The sequence below is a fragment of the Ambystoma mexicanum genome, chromosome 1p (assembly GCF_040938575.1).
Source record: "Ambystoma mexicanum isolate Mex_15411 chromosome 1p, UKY_AmexF1_1, whole genome shotgun sequence".
Lineage (NCBI taxonomy): Eukaryota > Metazoa > Chordata > Amphibia > Caudata > Ambystomatidae > Ambystoma > Ambystoma mexicanum.
In genome coordinates, this window is record NC_090921.1 from 1,188,468,437 (window position 1) to 1,188,489,015 (window position 20,579).

A 20,579-nucleotide genomic window follows, 5' to 3' on the forward strand; every position below is an offset into this window, starting at 1 on the left:
TCATTTGAAGATCATGTAAACCACTATGGACATCTCGGAGGAATAACTAAGATATGGCGAGTAAGAGGAGATAACGAGAAGGATATGTTTGTGGTCGACAAGTCGACCAGAGGGGGGACTGAAGTGGGAGAATGGAAAACCAGGCTCCCGTCCTTCACCTCTCGCGCTTGGCCTAGAGGGTCACGACCCAAACACCCGCCACGAGAAGAGTTTGCCCATTTACCAGACGACCAGATACCCTGGTACAGGAACATACGGGTGTGTCCATCTGCCTGCCCAGCAGCCCGCACTGGCCATGCCGACACCTGCGGCACGGATCAACTAGACTAAAATCTACACGTCGTTAGAGATGCCATGACGACCTAGACAACGGGAAGCACATCTGTACAAATATACACACTGGACATTCCCACACCAACCTACACGAAGAATATACTCAGTGCTATGACGTAGGCGACAGGCATATTCACGGACGTGCATCTTTATTATTTTTATATAGGTTTTCAGAATGCAGAAAGGCAAGACGCGTCATGAACTTTTACTAGCTTGCTCACGCTTCTCTTTGAAATCAGGTACAACGATGGAAAATATAATAAAGACAATACCGATTATGGAATTATATGCTCCTATAACTTAAAGCACCTGTGCACCAAACGGACAACTTATGCACCGGGCCAAAGTAGGCCTCAAACAAGAGCTCCCGTGAACATCAACAAGACAAGAGTCAGTTGCTGATCCTGCAGAATGAGCTTGGCGAAGCAACCAGCCAAGGTCGCAATGTTGCAAACCCACGTTCCAAGAGCAAATCATCAAAGGCACGATGTTGCAACCTCGCACTCCGCGCACCAACGTTAAAGTCACACCGACAAATTAAACCAGACGCACAGTAGAAAAACAATATTAATTGTGCAGAATTATGCCTCTTTCACGGTCCCTCCCCACGTGATCAAGCCGAAACTGACGAGATGCCAAACCCTGGAGAACAGAGGCGTCTGGATCCCTCGCTACGAGACACTGGCAGATACACTTGAAAGGCTCAATGGACATCTGCAACAGTGGGAACGGTACCCCGTCTAGCTATGAATAAGTCCTCACATTGTCTGCATGTACCCATAGTGAAACATTGTTGCAACTTACAGGTACACCGAGAGCTGGGAACGACGGTGGTCCCAGGCTGGGAAGCTCACGGGTGCACCAATCAGAACTTGGGGCTCTTATCACTGACGCCAGCACATTTAGCCAATCCTCAGGAGCCTTCATGTAACAATTTTCATGTATCTAATTGTAGGGACAACCCAGATATACCACCTGACTACACCTTGTCCACTAATATCTTTCTCTATATGTGTGCTATACTAACCCTACCACTCGAACACCCAATTAAGAGTGGCGATAGGTTTTTTGTTAACTTTCTGAAGTGACGCAAGTAGCGCGTCATACTACAGTAAAAAGGGCCTGCGAGCCCCACAATTGAGTGTGTGTCAGGACGAACGCGTGCGCTCCTTGACCCATCCCTGCCGTTTTGTCTAATAAACAGCAGAGTCACCTTGCTCCTTGTGTGCGTCTCATACTCTATCTCATCTTATCTGGGATACACACGGGAGGAGTTGGGGCCTCCCTGCCTGGAGGTCTGCGGACGGTCCGGCCGACCCCGGCAGAATTTCCCCCCGACAGTATGTTAAGGCACTAGTACTTTGTAACATGTATTAGTTTACATATTTGTACACCTGGGAACCTGGAAGAAGATCATAGGGGTGGGGGGATGTCACTGTAGGACTCGGGCACATTTGAAGGGTTGAATATATTTTTTTGGGGGTATTCTTCAAGCCCTGAAAAGTTGTTATATTTTGACTTTCTCAAGCAGAGCATTCTCATGTTAGGGAGCAAAAGTGGAGCGGGAGAGGAAGCAGGGAACTGCCCAGGAGGGGCAGCGGGCAGAGGGAGGGCTGGATATTACAGGGATCAAGAGAAAGGTAGTGGGATACAGAGATAGCTAGTTGAGGGACGTATCCCATGGATAGGTTTGAAGACCAGAAGATGGATCATAATGGTGAACTGGCATGAGGTGAGGGAGGAATGAGAGAGGCTGAAGAGGGAATGGGTGGCAACGCTGAGCACTTTGTTAAGGGGAGAAACTGAGTACATGCCAAGTCTCACTATGAAGGTGGGGCCAGCCATGTATGAGAGTGGAGACTAGGGCGCGAGCTGAGTAAAGGTTGAGGTACGGGTGGGTTGTTATCTGTGTTTAGTACTGTAGGTTAAGCTGCACTGGTGTGGTATATATTCTTGGAATTTAAGTACACTATCAAGGTGAACCCCAAGGTTGTGTGTCTGGGGATGTAAAGATGTCAAGTGGAAATAAGAGGTGGAATGGGAGGAAGATGGAGATGTAAGCATCAGGCGGGGTGTAGTCTAGTGTCCAATTACAGAGAGGTGGTTTCAGGTGCAAGTTGTAAGTCTGGGTGAGGAATTAGAAAAGGATGTGGTTGTCCTCTGCAAAAAGGTGCTAGCGGAAGCCAAAGAAGGAAGCTAATTTGCTGAGAGTTGTAGGTTCGGAAGAGGATGGGGCTTATCATTGCTAAAGATTCCCACTGGAGGAGGGTGACAGTGGAGGCTCTATTGTTCCTCATTATGATGAAGAAGCAGCGGTTAGACAAGCAGGAGGCAGTCCATTCACTAGCAGTGTCCTGAAAGCTAAGGACAGGGATAGTGTGTGGATCCAAGGGTGGCTCACATTGTCAAAAGCACCACGATAGTAATGAGGATGGACGAGGTTTCTATGTGGTGATCAGTTGAGAGTAAGGGGGTGAGGGATCTTTCAGTGAAATGCTTACAGAGGTTGACGGGTGTTGCAAAGGTCTCAGGATTAGATGTGATCCAATTGAATGCTGCATGCTCCCCGAATTTAGAGTACTGGTGACTGTTAAACAAGCAGTCATTGGCCAGGAGATTGGAATTAGCAGATGTTTAAAGATAAGTACGATGGCCACTACCTATTTTTATGTATTTTATTTTATTGTCGCATCTATCGCAGCACACCAAGCCCTCGGGCATCTGGGCACTAGTTACATGGATAAGTACAGATACATAGGAAGGTACGGTTCAGGCCGATGAAAGAGGCTGGGTAGTTAAACCCAGAGCCAGTGTAAGGTTGAAGAGGGGGCCAGGAAGGAGCAGATATGGTTTCCCAAGGCCTTTATTGTCAGTTGAACAAAAGAGTCAATCGGTGTATAGAATAATTTGCCAATTTGGAGTAGAGGTGCCATTTCCACCAAGTAGAGGGAAGGAGGGCAATGGTAAGGGGGTGGAGGTGGGACTATTGGGTAGAAGGGAGAAAGAGAAGGGAGAGGTAGGAGAGCAGGGAGTGTGTTCGATAGCAGAGAGAGAGAGGGAGATGGAGCGGGACAGGGACATAATCTCTTTGGACATAGAGTATAGTTTCCAGGGCTGGCAGCAGAAACAACAAGTTAAGGGTGGTGTATATGAAGGATTTAGCAGAGTCCAGAGCAATGGGGCTGGAGCTACATTCCTGTAATGTCCCACCTTTCTGTGGGGTCTGCTCCCTGTCACAGTGTGACTAGAAGGAAGAAGTGGCCAGGGATACACAGGGGCACTGGAGTGTGGATTGCCTGTGCTCTGTGTGCCATGCCATGCTCCCCAGTCTACCTTGCAGAGGCACCACCAAAGGGTGGCCAAAGGGGGGGGGGGGCACGGCCACCTTTATAAAAACGCTGCCCCACCCACCGGCCTGCCTGCCTATCATGAATGCAACTTCATGTGCCGCCCCAAGCGACCTCAACAGGCCACCCCTATGAAAAATGTCTGGGGGCACCACTGCTTGTTTACCTTGTTGGGCAAATTCTGTCCCAGGGTTTTGGTAAATAAACATATATCCCAGCTCAATGAAGGAAGATGGGTTTTTAATGCTTTTCTGAAAAGCCAATAAATAAGTAGCCAGGTAGAGAATTCCAAGGCCGTGTGGTGCTAGCAGAGAAAGAGCGAGTAGAAAGACTATTTATTGGCTGTGGAATGTAACGTTGATATGTCAAGAGAAGTAGGCTTTACAGACTGTCATGATGCAAATAAATGATGGGTATTAACTACACACGACTGAAAAAACATATTTAAAGAAATTCTTACCATCTCGAAAAGTCTCGGGCTCTCCAGTAGCTGATGACCTCTGACATGTCGACAGCGACCTTTTGGTCCACGAGAGTAAGATCATCCGAAGCCTCCCCGTTGAAGTTGCCGCATGCTCCACACAGGGTATTACCCAGCGCCTCGGTCACTTTGATCGTCACCTCTCCACTTTTACTGAGTCGCACCTGGACCCTAGAGGCTTGCTCAATGACCACTCCCTCTTCCTCAACCGTCACCATGACAGATTCTGAGATGTTTGCTGGAAGCACCACCTGCTGCCCGTTCACCTAAAAACAATCCACAAATACAGTTTTGATTTCGAGCTAAAATCTTCATCTGTGACCATTTTGAGTACATATTGTCATCGCATTTGATTTTTTTTTCAACTTGGTAAATGACGTTTCATTATTATTGTTTATTTATCGAGTGCGGACTCAGCTTCGAGAAGCAATGGAGCGCTTTACAGAGGTATAATAGTACAGATGCATAATGGAGCGCGTTTCAGAGGTAACAACAGAAAAGATATACAGCTGGGGGTAGGATACAGAGGGGTACAGAGGAGGGGTACAGCTGAACAGAAGGATGAAGACTGCAGATATGGTGAAAGCAATTCTGCTTTCTTTGAAATTCAGGAAAACACGACACTTGGGCTGGATGAGAGCAAAGGATAATCTGGTCTGCTGCTTGTCCCTGTGCTCACACTTCAACTGTGTGCCAATGCCTACTCACACCACACATTCCCTTTTGCCTCATCTACAGTGAGTGTGGAACATGTGCCTCTTATGCGCAGTCCCCATCACACATCATATTATAGGCATGTATCTTAAATTAGCACTATCATCCACATTACTGTCTCATTGTCTGGGTGTGGCTACATCACCCATACCTTCATTATGTACCCCACTGAGAAAGTTACGTGATCAGAATACTGATACTTGTGCATCATCTTCCGGATGCAGTGCATGGTGGCAGTGGACATGGTGGGGGGCATTTTGTAGGTCTGTGCATCAAGAAAAGTGCCATTGAACCTTTACTACCACTTTTTCTGATCCCTAGGATTTTCATTGATTTGACCGGCAGATTTGTAAAGCTGAATAGCTTTAGCACATCCGTAAGCTTTTGCAATCCCCTTGCCAAATCTGTGAGATGGTAGAGCAGTGGATTCCAATGGAATCTTCTTGTGTTATCCACCCGTTAATAGCAAGTGGATTCCATAGGAATCCATTGCAAATGTCGCCAGCAATCTTTAGTTGCATCAGGCATTTACACTGTTTCAGAAAGAGTATAAAACAAATTGTTAAACCTGTCACTTGAACGTTTTACAATTTATTTTACACTACATATCACTGTTTGAGTCAAGAACATCTTGCTGGCCTCTTTCAAAAAGTAAATCAATGGTGTGAAAGGATACGGTATGCAGACAGCAGCCACACCAGTCCAACTTCAGACGAAGGGAAATGTGGCTTCCACAATAAACCCCCACTCACTGGCAGCATGTGTCAGAAATGTCCAGGTAGCCTGGTCCATGCCGTTGCTGTCAGAGAAGCCACTAATCAAAGCCCACCCTAGTAGGAGGGTATTTATTCCCGCTTTGTAGTCATTGAGATCAGCTCCATTCTTTTTTCTAGATTGTGCTGGTTCGATGTGAATGCTAACACCAGGCGAGGGGAGATATTTTCCCATGGCCTTTTTCTGCCAGGTCTGGCAAACTTTCTATTCCGAAGTACTCCTAGATTTTGCACACGGGAACAGAAACCTTCCTTTCACTCTATGACAGACCATATCAGGATAACCCAAGATCGAGAAGAGACCAGGTAACCACCAAATGGAGGATACTGCACAGGTCACTCTTTGTCAAGTTCATAACCCATTGACCGACTGCACAGTCACAGTGGCCAGTCAGCATGAGGCCAGACTTCCACCGTGATGCTGTCCACAATGAGGAAACATGCTTTAACGTGGCAGCCATGTGACATGTACTGCTATACAAATCACCTTACTAAATACATATAAATATGTAGCCCGAGCATTGTTATTCGGTGTTCAGTGTGAAACCTCATCGAGCAAAGGCCATTTGACCCCACTGTGGCCGGATGGGCATATTTTAATAATGCAACGGTATATCCTTCTAGGTGTTTATTGAAGCAACTATCAATTGCTAATTGATGTTAAGTCTACTGATGCCCATTATAGGGCCATTTAAAGGTAATGTTGCCATTAATTTTCAGATAGGAAGAGGAAGACATTGCCTAGCAACAACCAATTAGCCTCAACACTATTGGTGAAGTTGAACAAATGCACTTACATTTAAAACTATGGCTCTAGAGGATGCACAACCCTATCCAGTGTGTGCCTGTCCAGCAGCAGACCCCACACATTCATGAGCACTTGTAAAATGATAGCTTCAGCTATTTTCTTTGCAGCGCCCTGAGGTGCAGCCTGAATGGTGATGAAGGCATTTTCTAGATTGTAATAGGCATATTGGCATATTGGCATGTCCATGTTTTCTTCCTAGCATTCTATTACTCTATTTTATTTGGGGCATATATTGAGAATCATCTTGCCTTTAGGGAGCAGTGGAGTAATTACATCAGTATGGATTACAGTCATACATTAGAGGAGGGCACGGGGCAAAGGGGCTTTACAACACAACATTTATTACTAGCATACCATGGGTACCAGGGAATAGATACACATTCCAGTAAGTTGTAGGACATGCAACAGTGTGGAAAGCTTGTGGGGGAAAGAAGACAGGGTGGATTGTAAAGGGTGGTACTCGGGCAACCATAGTCTTGAAGCTTGCATTCTTCTAAGAAATGATGAGCTCTCATCTAACAATATCTATTAGTAATCAACAATGAGTCTCCCTTAAGACTGTTTGTCCTCAGCAGACCATGTACCTCGGTTAATGATATCCCTATGATGCCAATATATTAAGGTCAGTTGGTTATTGTTGTATGACTAAGCAAATGGGAGCAATGTCCTTTAGACACAGTGTCAACTACAGAAACAGCATGACCCGTGGCCCACAGTCCAACTACACTCCATGGGGCAGACCGAACCAAGCAAAACTTACCCAGCATTCTCTGTCCTGGTTGATTGCAACAGCAGCATTGTGGAAATACACATGGACAGTGGAGCTAGAACCCGTCGGTCTGCTGCAAGTTCTAATGTCCACAACAGTTCTGAACCAGGCCTCTGCATTCAGGTCGCACAGTGAAGCCACCTCATGGGAACTGCCTGCTGTCACCTGTCCGGTCAGGCCATCGAAAGTAGTGAGCAGCGCGTCCGATGTAATTGTGCATTGCCCGTCCCTTTTGTAGCAGCCTCGCTTGCTGTTCTTAAATGTGCATGCCTCATCTTCTCTGCAGGCCACCTGCTCACATTGAACTTCACCGCTGGCACCACAGGTACATTTTTGTCCGCAATCTTGGGTAACAATCGACTCCCCTACCTGGGAGAGTGGAGAAGAAACTCTGGTGTTACAAAGGAGATGGCTCAATGCTAAGTACCACATACCAATTCATTCCACTGACAATGCCCCCCAAATGAAGGCTCATCACACTTGTCACCAAAATCCTGAATTTCAATGTCTATGAAAAGGTGGAAGTGAGAGTTACCTTCAGATACATCCCATTGTACACACAGCCACAGGTGTCCATGGAAACACAACTGTCCCCATCGAAGACGTAGCCCTCTTCACACTGGCAGCCCTCAAAGCACTGCTCTGTGCACTGGGAGCGGGAGACCATCGCGGCACACGTGAAGTCACAGGTGCGTGTGCACAGCTCATAGTGGCTGTTGTCAGGACACATGAGTTCTTGGTGGAAAAATGGAAATGAAAATATTAGGACTTTTGGTCAGGTGACTTAATTCACTTCTGAAAACATTATTATCAGTTAAGTCAATCAAAGTCATGTATATGTCTCAGTCGAAATCTTTTGCATTATTAATAAGATTGATTTATTTGTACAGAATCTGTGTGCACAGATGGATTCTCTCTGTATCAAGAACAGGATGGTGCAGCATATAGCATATGCCATTAGATATACACTTCAAAGCAGAATAGATACATTGAATGTTTTTAACTTTTGCAAATTAACTACACTTAGGTGAAGTTTGAGGTATTACTGCCTATAAACAGTAGGAACACATCTGTCCCAGATATCGTGGATTGGCCGGGGGCCATTAATACCATTGGCCATGAGTTGTTCTCAGTTTCAACAGCTTCCGCTGCTCTCATGGTACTGGCGGGAACTACCTTTCCTCCAGAGGTCACAAGAGGAGCTTGCAGCTCTATAAGTGTTCCTTGTTTTACATGCCTGCTCTACGCCTTCAACCACGCTGATTAGTGTTGACATGAAGCCTGTGTGAGAGCTCTTCTGAAGATGAAGACTTATGTAGCTCTGGGATAGTTTTTGAGGCACGGTACTAGGTTGCGCGCACCACAGAGACAGATGCATCAATCTCGCCAATATCTAAGTGTCTTGCAGTTTGAAGTGTGGATGGAATAGAACCGACTGAACTTAAATTCGAACAAGATTGTGTTATTGAATGTGGTGGTGGCAAAGGGTGTCAGGTCTACTGTTTGAAGTGACTAGACGTCCTATGTCCAGGCCATGGTAGTGAATGATGTTGCTCGACTCTAGACTCAAAGCACCAGCAATAGGACGTGCATAAAGTCCTCTGAACGTACCCCATTGGGGGATTCTGAACAGTAGAGACTATGGGCCTCATTACACGGAATGCGGTAAGGGTTTACCATTACCGGTAAGAGTACCGGTAAACCCTTACCGCCTTACTATGAGGTCCCTTTGCGGGACCCAACCTCAACGGCTGGTTTTACCAGCCGTTAAGGAAACGGAGTGGAAAGGGACCTTGGAGGCAATTACGGTACTGCAATTTGAGGTACCATAATTGCCGCCTTCCCCATTCCCATTGAGCCCTATAGGGGCTCAATGGGAATGGGGAAGTGACATGGTGAATGGGGAATTACCGCCCCCACACACCTTGGAATGTGGCGGTAATTCCGCCATTCACCATGGCGGACTCGGTATGGTACCGGCAGCAACCATGGCGCTAATAGCACCAATGTTACCACCTACCGTGTAATGAGGCACTATGTCCCTTTTTGGCGCTCACATCGTTTGACTCCAGCTGCAACGTGCCAATAGGAATCACGCACAGAGTTCTCTGAATGCAAACCCATAGGGGATCCTCAGGATTTGGTGGTCACATTAACCTTTTCTTTCTTGGTGTTTTGCCTTGTGCATGTGTTTGTTGAAATCCCTGAGTGGAGCCTGCTGCTCAGGATTTGGCAAACAGTTTCCATTTTCTTTTTTTTGTTGTTGCACATTTTCTGAAGGAATTTTTACTCTGGTCTTTGAAACGTCTTATTAATTTTTCTTTTCTTTCCTCAAATAACAAACTGGATAGATAATTTAGAAAAGAAAAAAAGAAATGTTGCCACAGACCAAGATAAGGGATATTTTCCATGTCATTTTAAATAGCAAATAGCACATTGCTTCTTTTATTCAATTAATCAACGCAATTTTGTGAACAATCCCTTTTTAAACAACGCATTTTTTTCAGTAAAACACAACTTTTAAAAAATGTAATCGGTATATATATATATATACACATACACAAAATGTGCTCTTTTTCTAAAAAAAAAAACATTTCAGGCAAAATGTGGGTGATTTATAATGAGCAAATGAAGTAGATGTTGCCCCAAAAATCTCCTACTTCCTTTTTTAGCAAATTCAATTGCCCAGCTCTAGCCTTCAGAAATAATCACTCTAACTAGAAATAGAGACTTTTGGTGTGTCCATGACTACAAATGAAAGAACTTAAGTCTAGCAATCCCTCATAAATATTTAGTGGGTTCTTTCTCATGTCAAGGAAATTTAGTTGAGCTCTGGGGTTTGGTGGTTTCTGCATCGTATTACGCACCTGATAACATAGCAACAGTGGCACTACACCCATGGACTTGCTTAGCAGTGACACACAATTGCACCAACACAGGTGGGTGAAGCACACTCATTTAAAAGGAATAGCCCAGGAAGGGCAAACAAAGTTAAGCGAAAGAGAAAGGTGCACATTGGCTGACCCTAAATACGTGTGAGATCATTTGTAAGAGGCAGATTTTAATCTACTGAACACATCAATGCCCTACTGTAAGTGCATGCTCTATAAGCATGATTCAGTGTTGGCCCACTAGATGCTGGCAACACACACGCACCCTCACCATCACAGAGACACATCAACTGGTACTAATAGGGAAACTGACTCAATAGATTATCAGGTGGAGCCTTTTTAGAGCTAAATTGGTAGGGTAGTAAAGGAGCTCCATACAGTGAATGTTAGGCTGTTGTTTCTTACAAAGCGCAGCATTCGTCATGGGCATTTTGGTGCTAGAAATACCAACAGAGGTCTGATAAAAACACAACATAGTCCTGAAAAAGGAGAGTTTTTAGTGCTCAACGAAACTTAAGTGGTTTGCAGTAGCATGCAAAGTCTGAGGTAAAACAGCTATATAGAAAGCACGACATCCAACTTTGGAACGCTTACAACGATCAACTTGGATCAAAAAACATCATGCAAGCTTAGGGGTCATCGAGGAGTGTATGGCCGGAACTTACATTGCAGATATTCTGCACTTGTGCAGAAGAAGACACAATGCACTATGCATACAGCCTTAAAGTCGATCCGCATACTGACTGCAAGCCAATGCCGGGACTTGAGCACAAGAGATATTTGAGCCCTATAATTGGTACTAGTTGCTGTCCGAGCGACAGAATTCTGTAGAATTTGAAGCCAATTAAACATGTAGTCCGTCTGAGCCCTATAAAGTGAATTACAATAATGAATGGCACCAAGAACCAAGGATGCAATAACTGGAGTCCATAGATGCATCAGAATGAATGGAATAACTTTCTGAAGTATCTTTAGGTGGAAGTTGCCAGATTGACAAACTGCGCTGATCTGGGCAGCAGATGACAAAGAGGCTGAAATCTTTATCCCCAGGTCCTTCACAAAAAGAACTGGAGATGGAAAAGAACCAATCAATAGGGGCCAAAACTCAGAAGTCCAGAATTAAGTTGCAGAAAGGGGGCCAGCCACCATCACTGCTGTTTTGTCACCTTTCAGCTTAAGCCAATTGTCGCTCATCCAACATCCCAATGCCTCAAGGTAACTCCTTGACTGTGTAGCAGTATCACTGTTAAAGAGATCTACATAAACAACGATCTGAGCATCATCTTCATAAGAGTAGGAGTTGAGGCCGTGGGAGTGGATACGTTTGACCAATGGTTGAATATCAGCATTAAATAAAATCGGAGATAGGGCAAAGCCTTGAGGGACTCTGCATGTCAAAGGGGCTTAACAGAGTGATAAGAGAGAGACTGGGTACGATCTGCCAGAAAGTATAGAAACCATGCCAGGACAGTCCCAGAGATACCTGTGGCATCCAGTCGACTGAGGAGGGTGGCTTGGTCGATGATGTCAAAGGCAGCTGACAGATCTAAAAGAATCAGTGCACCAATGCCACCCTGATCAGAAAGATGAGCAGGGTTGTCAACCATAGATACAAAAAACACTCTCTGTGCCGCGTCCTGGCAGCAAGCTGGATTGATAAACTTCAAAGAAAGAGGTTTCGTTAAAACAATTTGCTACTTAGAGGAGTAATCAATGGCTCAAGAAGCATCATAAGAAAAGGCAGAAGTGATATAGGGTGGAAGTTAGCTGGAACTAAGGTATTCAATGATGGCTTCTTCAAGGAGGTTATCACCAAAGCAAGTTTAAGCATCAGGGTGGATCAACTCATTTGAACAAGAATGGTTAACTGATTGAATGACTACATAGGCAATAGCTGGCAATATAGTTTTTAAAATATCTAGAGAGATAGCATCTGTAGGTTAGGCAAATTTCAATGTGTTAGTAGCCTCAATGATCACTTCAGAAGTAAAAAGGGGAAAACTCGACCAAGAATGATCAATAATAGAGCTAACATCGTCCATATAAAATCTGCCCGTCTTTAGGCAGGAGAGGGAATTCGCATTCTGAATGTCACTAATTTATAAAGAAGGAGGCCAACAAATCACAGAGAGCCTGCGTTGGAGGGTAGGGTGCTTGAGCGGCTGTGTTTGAAGAGAGTGAGCGAACAAAATTGAAAAGCTGCTGAGATGTGTTAAGGGCAGACTCAACCCACATTTAATAAAAGACAATGTTGGCCTCACACATGGCCTTATGATAGATGGTGATAGCCTAATGTAACAAAATCTTATCTGGTAGACAATAGGACAAGCGTCACTTGCACTCAGCTTGGCAGTGTTTTAAGTCAGAGTTGCCTAAAATTGTCATAAAACCAAGGCTCTGATGGCCGGCACCAGGACTTAGCCAATTTCAATGGGGCCCAGGAGTCAACCTTAGAAGCAAAAGATTGCACCAAAGTGTGAAGGTCCGCAAATGAAAATGATACACTAATCTCATTAATGTGCACAGATATATCATCAGTACAAATGGAATGCCAGTTGTGCATTAGAGTGCGGGCAGTACTTTAAGCAAGTAGGGTTCAGCTTCAATAGTGAATTACTCACCACACAGATTCAGTGGTGAATTAGGAGCAGGTCACTATATCAGCCTGAACCTTTGCACAAAGAGCTAAATAGCCTTCAATATTGTTAGGTTTGTGATCTTTGAGAAGCCCTAAATCCAGGCCTGCAATGCATTATTGGAGCTGCATGTGACTGATCAGCGGAACATTCAAGGAGTTCCATCTGGTAGATTGTTCTTTCATTCAAAGGGCTGAGTCTGGTAGACCACTGTGTCATTCAGCAAGCTCCATCTGGCAGATGGGTTTCCATTCGAGGAGCTACACCAGAGGCATAAGCGTTCTATTTAAAGGGGTCAATTTAGTACATTTCTGCTACATTTATGTAGCTCTATCTGAAAGATCATTTTATGATGCTACATCTGGGATATAAATATCAATTTTAAGGGATTCAATCTGGCATATTGCAGATCCATTTAATTAGCTCCATATGGCATATTGCTCTTCCACTTATGGAGCTCGATCTGGCAGGTCACTGCTTCATACAATGAGGTCCACCTGTCAGATTGTTGGTGCCTTTTTATGCATGGCTCCATTTGGCATATTGTTGATCCGTTGATGGAGCTCTACGTGAGAGATCGCTGTTCCATTGAAATAACTCCAACAGAGTTTATTGTCCATTGCGGGAGCTCCATCTGTTAGTTTAGTGTTCAATTTAAGGGGAGCCATTTAACAGATCTTTCAATGTCTTGTTTGCCAACTTCTTTTTTTTGTTTTCCTCTTTGGGTTGACAGCAACCTGCTCTGACAGGAGTCCATATGCCACTGTGCCTCTGTAAAAGACCTGTACAAATATCTGCCATCTTAAAAGTAAAAGAAGTATATAACCACTAAAATAAATCATAACATAAATAATGTGAAAGACAATCATGCATGGGTTTATTTAGAAATGGTAAACTGGGCCTGGTTCTCAGAGTTGATGCATTCACTGCCCTTTAAGGGTTTGCATTGGTCATAATATATTTGACAATTCTCTTGTTTCAGAACTCCATTTTCTTGACCCCAGCTGCCACAAAGTTTAAAACCAGTGAGATTTGGGTTTTGCATTCTCAAACAAGATCACTTTTGAAGAAGTGCTCTAAATGTTTTGGGTCTTGCATTGAGGGCTCTGTAGTCTGATCACGCTCTAATCTCCTTCCCAGAAAGTTCGCTTCAGGGCAGTAGTAGCATCGGAACTGGTTTCAAACATTTTGTTAGTGAACAGACAATATCAGTGTCCATTAGGTGGGTGTAGAGGGCTCTCATATAGTCTGGTTCTTTTGGTCATAGGATGTTTTAACCAGTTTGCATCACCAACCTCAGCCATTGGCTGGTCCACCACTACACCCCATTCTTTTTAGGCAGACTCTCTTTTCATAACACCATCTCTATTCTGGAAGACATTGGGTTTCTAACTTTTAGCGAAATAATTATCCTGACGTCTATAAGGCTATTAGCACATGGAGGTAACAGCAATACAGGTTTGGCAATTTCGTGTTCAAGTAGAAACCTTACTTTAATAGTGAGTAAAGTAAAATAAACGGAGTTAATGAATTCAATGTGTGTTTATTGTGTAATATGTAAACAAGGTTGTCTTCATAAGCATTTAAATTGCCAAATTGGTTATACTGGAGTGGGTTTAACATGAGCATTCATTACATGTCATGTAAAATTAAAAGATGTCTCTATACAAAAGTGAAAGCATGTTCCGTTGCTCCAGCTTTCTCTTGGTTGTGTTAAATAGGATGCTGCTTCACAAAAGAGCTCCTCCCATAGTAGTGTCTTGTTGAAAATAAATTCTAGCTGAAAATTGCATTGTTGTTTCCTTGTTTGCTTTTAAAGACAGAATGCACAGAATGCAGTCAATACCAGTAGTTATTGACTATTCCTGGAATATTCTGATTGACTCAGAGGAGATCAATAGTGATCTGGATGTGCTAATACAGGTTCCCATGTTGCACCTTATTCATGAAGGGATGTGTTAGTCAGTGGATTGGCACTGCTTCTGTGTCAAGGTATATACTCCTATCATCTTAAGGTAGCTCTACAGTTTTTCCATTGTCTTCAAAAGCGTGGACCTTCACCCAACTCTCATGCCCCGCTCTGCCCGAAGGGAGCAGGTAGCCCACTGTCCATAACAGACAACACATCCAATAGGAATTATGCACCGTGCCTTAGGTGTGAAGGGACGCTTAGCCATCCAAGAACAACTGAACAGATATCTCCCGGCTCGCTCTCTGAGATCCTCAAATGCAGCTTTGCTATGGATACCTAAATATAAGAAAGAACGATTGGGAGGCCATACTTTCTCAGTTGCAGGGCTTAGGCTTTGGAATTAATTGCTTGAAAGGTTGAGGAAAATCAAGTATTTCATATCTTTCAAACAAAATGTGAAATCTTTCCTTTTCAGATCATTTCTGCCTCGCACGGTTACCCCTGATTGCTTATATCTGTCTTGTTACCAGTTGTTTTAAGAGCCAATGAGCCTTGGGTGAAAGAGTGCTATATAAATAGCTGATTGATTGATTGATCGATTGATCGATTGATTGATTGATTTAATCATCAATGTTTCTCTTAAAGTTTACCTTATTGTCCTATTTGCCATTGCACAGAGAATGTTCCTGTTTGTTAAAATGACTTTATATTGTAGAAAGGATCAGTGGAGCTCTTGTGAACCTTTACAAAATACAGAGTTGTATGATAAATCCCTCATGGCTTAATTGGACCAAAGAAGTTGACTTTAAAGGACTTTTTTTGACACACCTAGCAATTATTATTTTTGGCCAGATATCTTACTGCAGTGGAAAATCTAAAAAGCTGTTATTTATTACATTGTCTCTGCAAGTGTGTGTGTGTTTGCGTGTACGTGCAAGTGCATGCATGCGCGTACGCTCGCAAAGGTTTAGTGTCTAGTGTATGTAAAGCATATTCAAGCCCCTTACTTCACATCCGATCCAATACATTCCAGTTAAAATTACCAACCACAGTTCAATAAAAAGATAATCACTGGTAGGGCAATTAATAGTTTCAAAAGTTGATGAGAAACATCTTTTCCTTTGTTCTTTTTACATGTAAGAAGCAGGGATCAGGAAAAGGCATTAGTTATCTATAATTCATTGACTTACTACAATTGGAAGCGTCTCTCCATGCACCAATGTCTGCTCCAGCTGCTTGGCATGCAGCTGCATACGCCTGCAAGCTCTTACAGAGAATCCCATCGTTGCCGTCCACAGCGCACATATCATAGACACAATGGTTGAAGTAGTCTGTTGGTTGGACTATATCATGGCAGTTTTGGAATGGTCCACTTTCCATTGTGATCAAACCACACATCACATCTCTTTTGTAGATGGCAGTCCTCAAGTTATCGCATACAGGGCAGTCGTTACCACATCCGTCGGAACACTTGGACCCCTCTACTTTAATCTTCCAGAAAGTGCCAAAATCCTGTGCATTGCGCTCAAGTTCACCGTTGGGCAGCAGGAACTCATCACTCCTGTTCCCGTTGAAGTTTCCACAAAGGCCGCACATCTGTCCTTGGTAGGTGCTGGGGATCTGCAGTCGTACATAGTACACTGTGTCATAGAGGACCTTCAGGCCGAAGCTGGTTTGGAGAACAATATGATTACCCTCCTGGTTGATGACAATGTCTCCACCACTGAGGATTAATGGCAGGTTGTGCAATTGTCTGTTCACCTAGATGTGGCAAGAGGAGAATCATGTTGGTTAGGCAAGTAAGCAGAAGTTGCCCACCATTTGGGGGGCACATTACAAAACACATTACACTACAAACACACTGCACGTTCTCTTTGTGGTTGCATGACACTGCAGGAATAAAATATGCAACACATTTAGCAATGATTTAAAAGAGGGGCATAGTTATATTTGCATCTACCATCATCATAACCTGCTTCATCCTAGTGCTGTGCTTGGCTTCAAAGGTGAGCACATGAGGAGTCAATGTGCTGGCTAGCCCTTTGCCATTTTCTCATCTTCAGATAGACATTTACTGTCTGTACAACACAGGTACATGAACGCAAACACTTACATACATGGGGAAGATAACCAGAAGTGCGGCTGCAAACAGATTGATTAGTTAGCATTATGTGGTTGGCTGATCTGGCCCTTTTACCACTAAGGACATTGAACATATTAAACTGCATCATTTGGCAGTTTGATGTTAAAGATTTTCAGCATTTAAAGTATAGATTCAGTAGGATGTGGTAACAAGTAGAGGAGTGAGCTACCGCAGCAGAATCAGGAAGGAACAAGCAAAACGAATTAGCCCAAGGCAGGAAGAGGCGTGGGTGGCATGCGTCTCTGGTGGGAAAAGAAGAGGATTCAATAGTCTGGAAGCAAGGAGAGTGGGAAGTGGAACATTATCCTTCGGGATAGAGCTGTAAGGGAGACTACTGACTCCAAATCCCAGACCTCAAGAAGTGTGAGTACTGCGGAAATTGGCTAAGGCAACACAGAGGTGTATCAACCCTTACTCCAATGGAGACGACCTGACTTGGAATTGTTTGCAACCTTTTTGATATCTAGCTGTGAGTGTGGCACCTAGGAAATATTGCAACTAGATTGTTCCCACAGTGCCACAAACACCTTGGGACAAGAGGGTGAGAGACTTTGTTTTGTTATCCTGAGTATTGTCATGTGCTGTGTGGCTGAAAGTCTGAAAGCATACTTCTGGAGCCTACAGTCATCTGTGCATCTCACTCATCCCTCCATGACAGACACCCTCACTTTAACCAGGCAAATGTTTTGTTTAACCCCTAATATTGGGTTCTACTGGGATCCACTAAAACCCCAAGCAGACAAAATGCATATACAATAAATACTTACTAAAGCAGATAAAAAGATAACTTAGCTTCCACAAACATATTAACCAAGGTGCTGACTTATAATGCCAGTGGCTCTGTCATGATATGCCAAGGGTGCATCCAGAAGATGCCAGTACACACATCCTTCTTATGCCAGTACAACTATATATGTCCCGTTAATTTTATATTCTGCCAGTTCAGTTAAGCCTGACCTTCAGCTAATGTTCTATTTGATAAGTATAAATGCAGCCTCAGCTGCTCGGGTATTGCCAAATGCACACTTCAGTCCCCAGATACTGCCATTTTATTCCAGCTATGGCCTTACATTGCATGAATAATCATAATATTCATATGCAAAGTATAGACTCACTTACCGTTGTGTTCCCAATATACACCAAGTGCCACGTAAAGTCTCCTTTTACAGGTAGTTACAGGTAACCATATGTTGGGAACAGCCTTGCATGTCAATATGCTATCATCCATATCAGAGTCCTGCTGCTTACTGCATGTTCACCACCGACCATACTCTTCAGCCAACTTCGTCAAAGTCTCATTGTGATGCCAAGTTTACAGCACCAATCGGGGTACTCCTCTGACCCTCCTGTTCACCAAAACCCTTATAGACACCGTTTATCCAAATCACCAATCATCCAGACACCAAACTGTTAATTCTATCATTTGGTCCACTGTACACCAGTTGCAGTTTCAAACATCCACTTGTCAGATATAGTCAGATATAGTTAAGCCTCATTTGTCAGTTATATCTTATGTAAGGCACAGCGTGACATGCCCGGGTGCACACATCTTATGCCAAATTCAGCTTTAGAGGACAAAAGGGTATTCATCTTCTGCCAAATACAGCCTAATATAGAAGGAATAATGGTCATATCTAAAGTAAACCTTGTTATCCTCTGGTAAATAAATTCTCATGTGCCATATACAGTCATGAGATATACACTACAGACTTGCATGTTTAGATGCTGTAAACATATTTGCACGAGTGTATATTCTGCTCACGCATCCCTCAACACATTTTATCTTAAGGGACTTCCTGATTCAAGATTTTTCAGAGGAGCTGATTACGCTGGCCACTAAAGAGCAATATGCCGAGATGCATATAATTCCTTGACTGTGAAGACAGAGCATTCGCTCGTCTTCCTGGCACCTCAACCTATGTGTATGTGGTAGCCTGACGAGTTATGTGCAATTTCCAGCGTGCAGTGTAGCATTGCACGTGGTGACTAAGCAATGCTGCTATTTGTTGGCTTGCCCTCTCTTCCTCTGTGTGCCACAATGTTTAAAATCTTCTGGGGATTCAGTGAGTGGAAAGAGTAGTTCCCACCAATTGTCCTACCATTGGCCCACAAAAGCAACTAGGGGGGTGGATCAGGAGCTAGTGAATTGACACGGAGTGTGAACATCAGAATGTAAAAATGGCTTTGAGAGTCATTCCTATTGTTCTGTCCTGGACACTACACTGTGATATACTTCCCTATAGCCACAAGGGCATGTGTCAAATGGGTTGCCTAGATCAGCAGGCACTGACTCAGTCAACAACTCAGTGATCTACCTGCATAGAATTCAGGCAAGTAAGGGAAATTGTGATAGGTGGAGAAGGGTCTGCTTCCAGCAGGTTACAGGTGAGGGATGAAGCAGAGGGGTTCGATTCCAGGGAGAGGCATTAGCGGGAAGAGGCTTGATAATTAGCTACTTAATTTGCCAGTACTAAAATATACCTCACCCCCCTGTGTACATACCAATATCTTCCTCCACTGCTGCCCAGTAAAATAGTTTAGTTTGCAGCAACACTCTCTTCACATTATTTCAATGAAGTGTTACCATCAACCAACTGCTTGTTGTTGCTTTCTATAGGTTTGCCACTGTATGCCCATTTTGTACAACTAGGTGTAATATGTAGTTGTGTTAAGTTGGTGCCTTATAATCGTGTGCATTGCAAGACGGCCCAGTCCTAGGCGTGGCCTGTGTTATAAAATGGGTAATAAATAAGTGCATTAGATTCCATACCAAGAAACACATATCTGATTGCTGTTGTGGGGGTTAGTGTTTAGGAATTGGCATCTGTTAGAAATCGCTCTACCTTGGTAGTTGTGTTGGTGGGTGTTGAGGAGTAACTGCCCCAATTTGCTGTACTTATTTTCAGCGTGGGTCTGTTTAGTGAAATGATGCATTCACACTGAAATTGACTTACCTTAACCTTCCAGCGCATCCCTCTTTCGATAGCCACAGTATATCCTTGCACCACCACCACTACCATCCTGGTAACTGCCACGTTGCCATTGCCGTAGCTTTCATTTTCCACCACTACTGAGAAGTTGGCCAACCCTTGGCTATCGCCACACGGAGTGGCCAAGGTGTATGTGCAGGAGCCTTGGAAGTCAAAGGCTTGCCCGTCGAATGAGAGGTAGTGAGGGTCGCCGGATGCTACACATGTGCCATGTCCTGAAGGGTGGCAGCCTTGGATGCCATTTAGCACCTGACACTCCTCGTTTGCTCCGCAAGCGGCCTTCTGGCAAGTCACTACTCTGCCATCTCCACATCGGCATCTTTCTTGGCATAGGCCATCAGGGTAGAACTCCTGGTCTTGTTGGTAATACTGCTCCTTATATATACAGCCACAATCCCCAATGGGCACGCACTTGTCTCCACTTAGTATGAAGCCGTCGTTGCAAACACACCCTTCACCGCAGAGGGCATCGCAGCCTGCTGGAGAGGAGAGTCCAGAGCAGGTGGCGGGGCAGCCGCTGCCACAGAGCTCATAGTGGCTGTTGGCAGGACATATGGGTGCTGCAAATATGAACAGAGTACACGTTAATATGTTAATAAAAAAATACAATAGCAATCAGCCTGCAGCTGCTTCATCTTGTCATTGAATTAAAGTGTAAGATTCAATGCAGTGTTTGGTATAATTCCATAGAAAGGAGCACATTGCTATTTACATACCAAGGGCCTCATTCCGACCCAGGCGGTAAGTTACCGCCTGGGTCGTACCTTTACCACCATGGCGTA

At 44.0% G+C, this 20,579-nt stretch overlaps 1 protein-coding gene across 1 annotated transcript in view; it reads right to left on the reverse strand.

The window, feature by feature from the left end:
- Nucleotides 1-20,579, reverse strand: part of LOC138451205 (IgGFc-binding protein-like) — a 320,112-nt gene that overhangs the window by 19,493 nt on the left and 280,040 nt on the right. The window contains exons 24-28 of the mRNA XM_069604892.1: nucleotides 19,762-20,357; nucleotides 15,855-16,425; nucleotides 7,761-7,960; nucleotides 7,217-7,594; nucleotides 4,141-4,427 (exon numbers count right to left, since the gene is read on the reverse strand). Of these exons, the coding sequence (XP_069460993.1) occupies nucleotides 4,141-4,427; nucleotides 7,217-7,594; nucleotides 7,761-7,960; nucleotides 15,855-16,425; nucleotides 19,762-20,357 (2,032 nt within the window). The remainder of the gene's footprint in view (nucleotides 1-4,140; nucleotides 4,428-7,216; nucleotides 7,595-7,760; nucleotides 7,961-15,854; nucleotides 16,426-19,761; nucleotides 20,358-20,579) is intronic.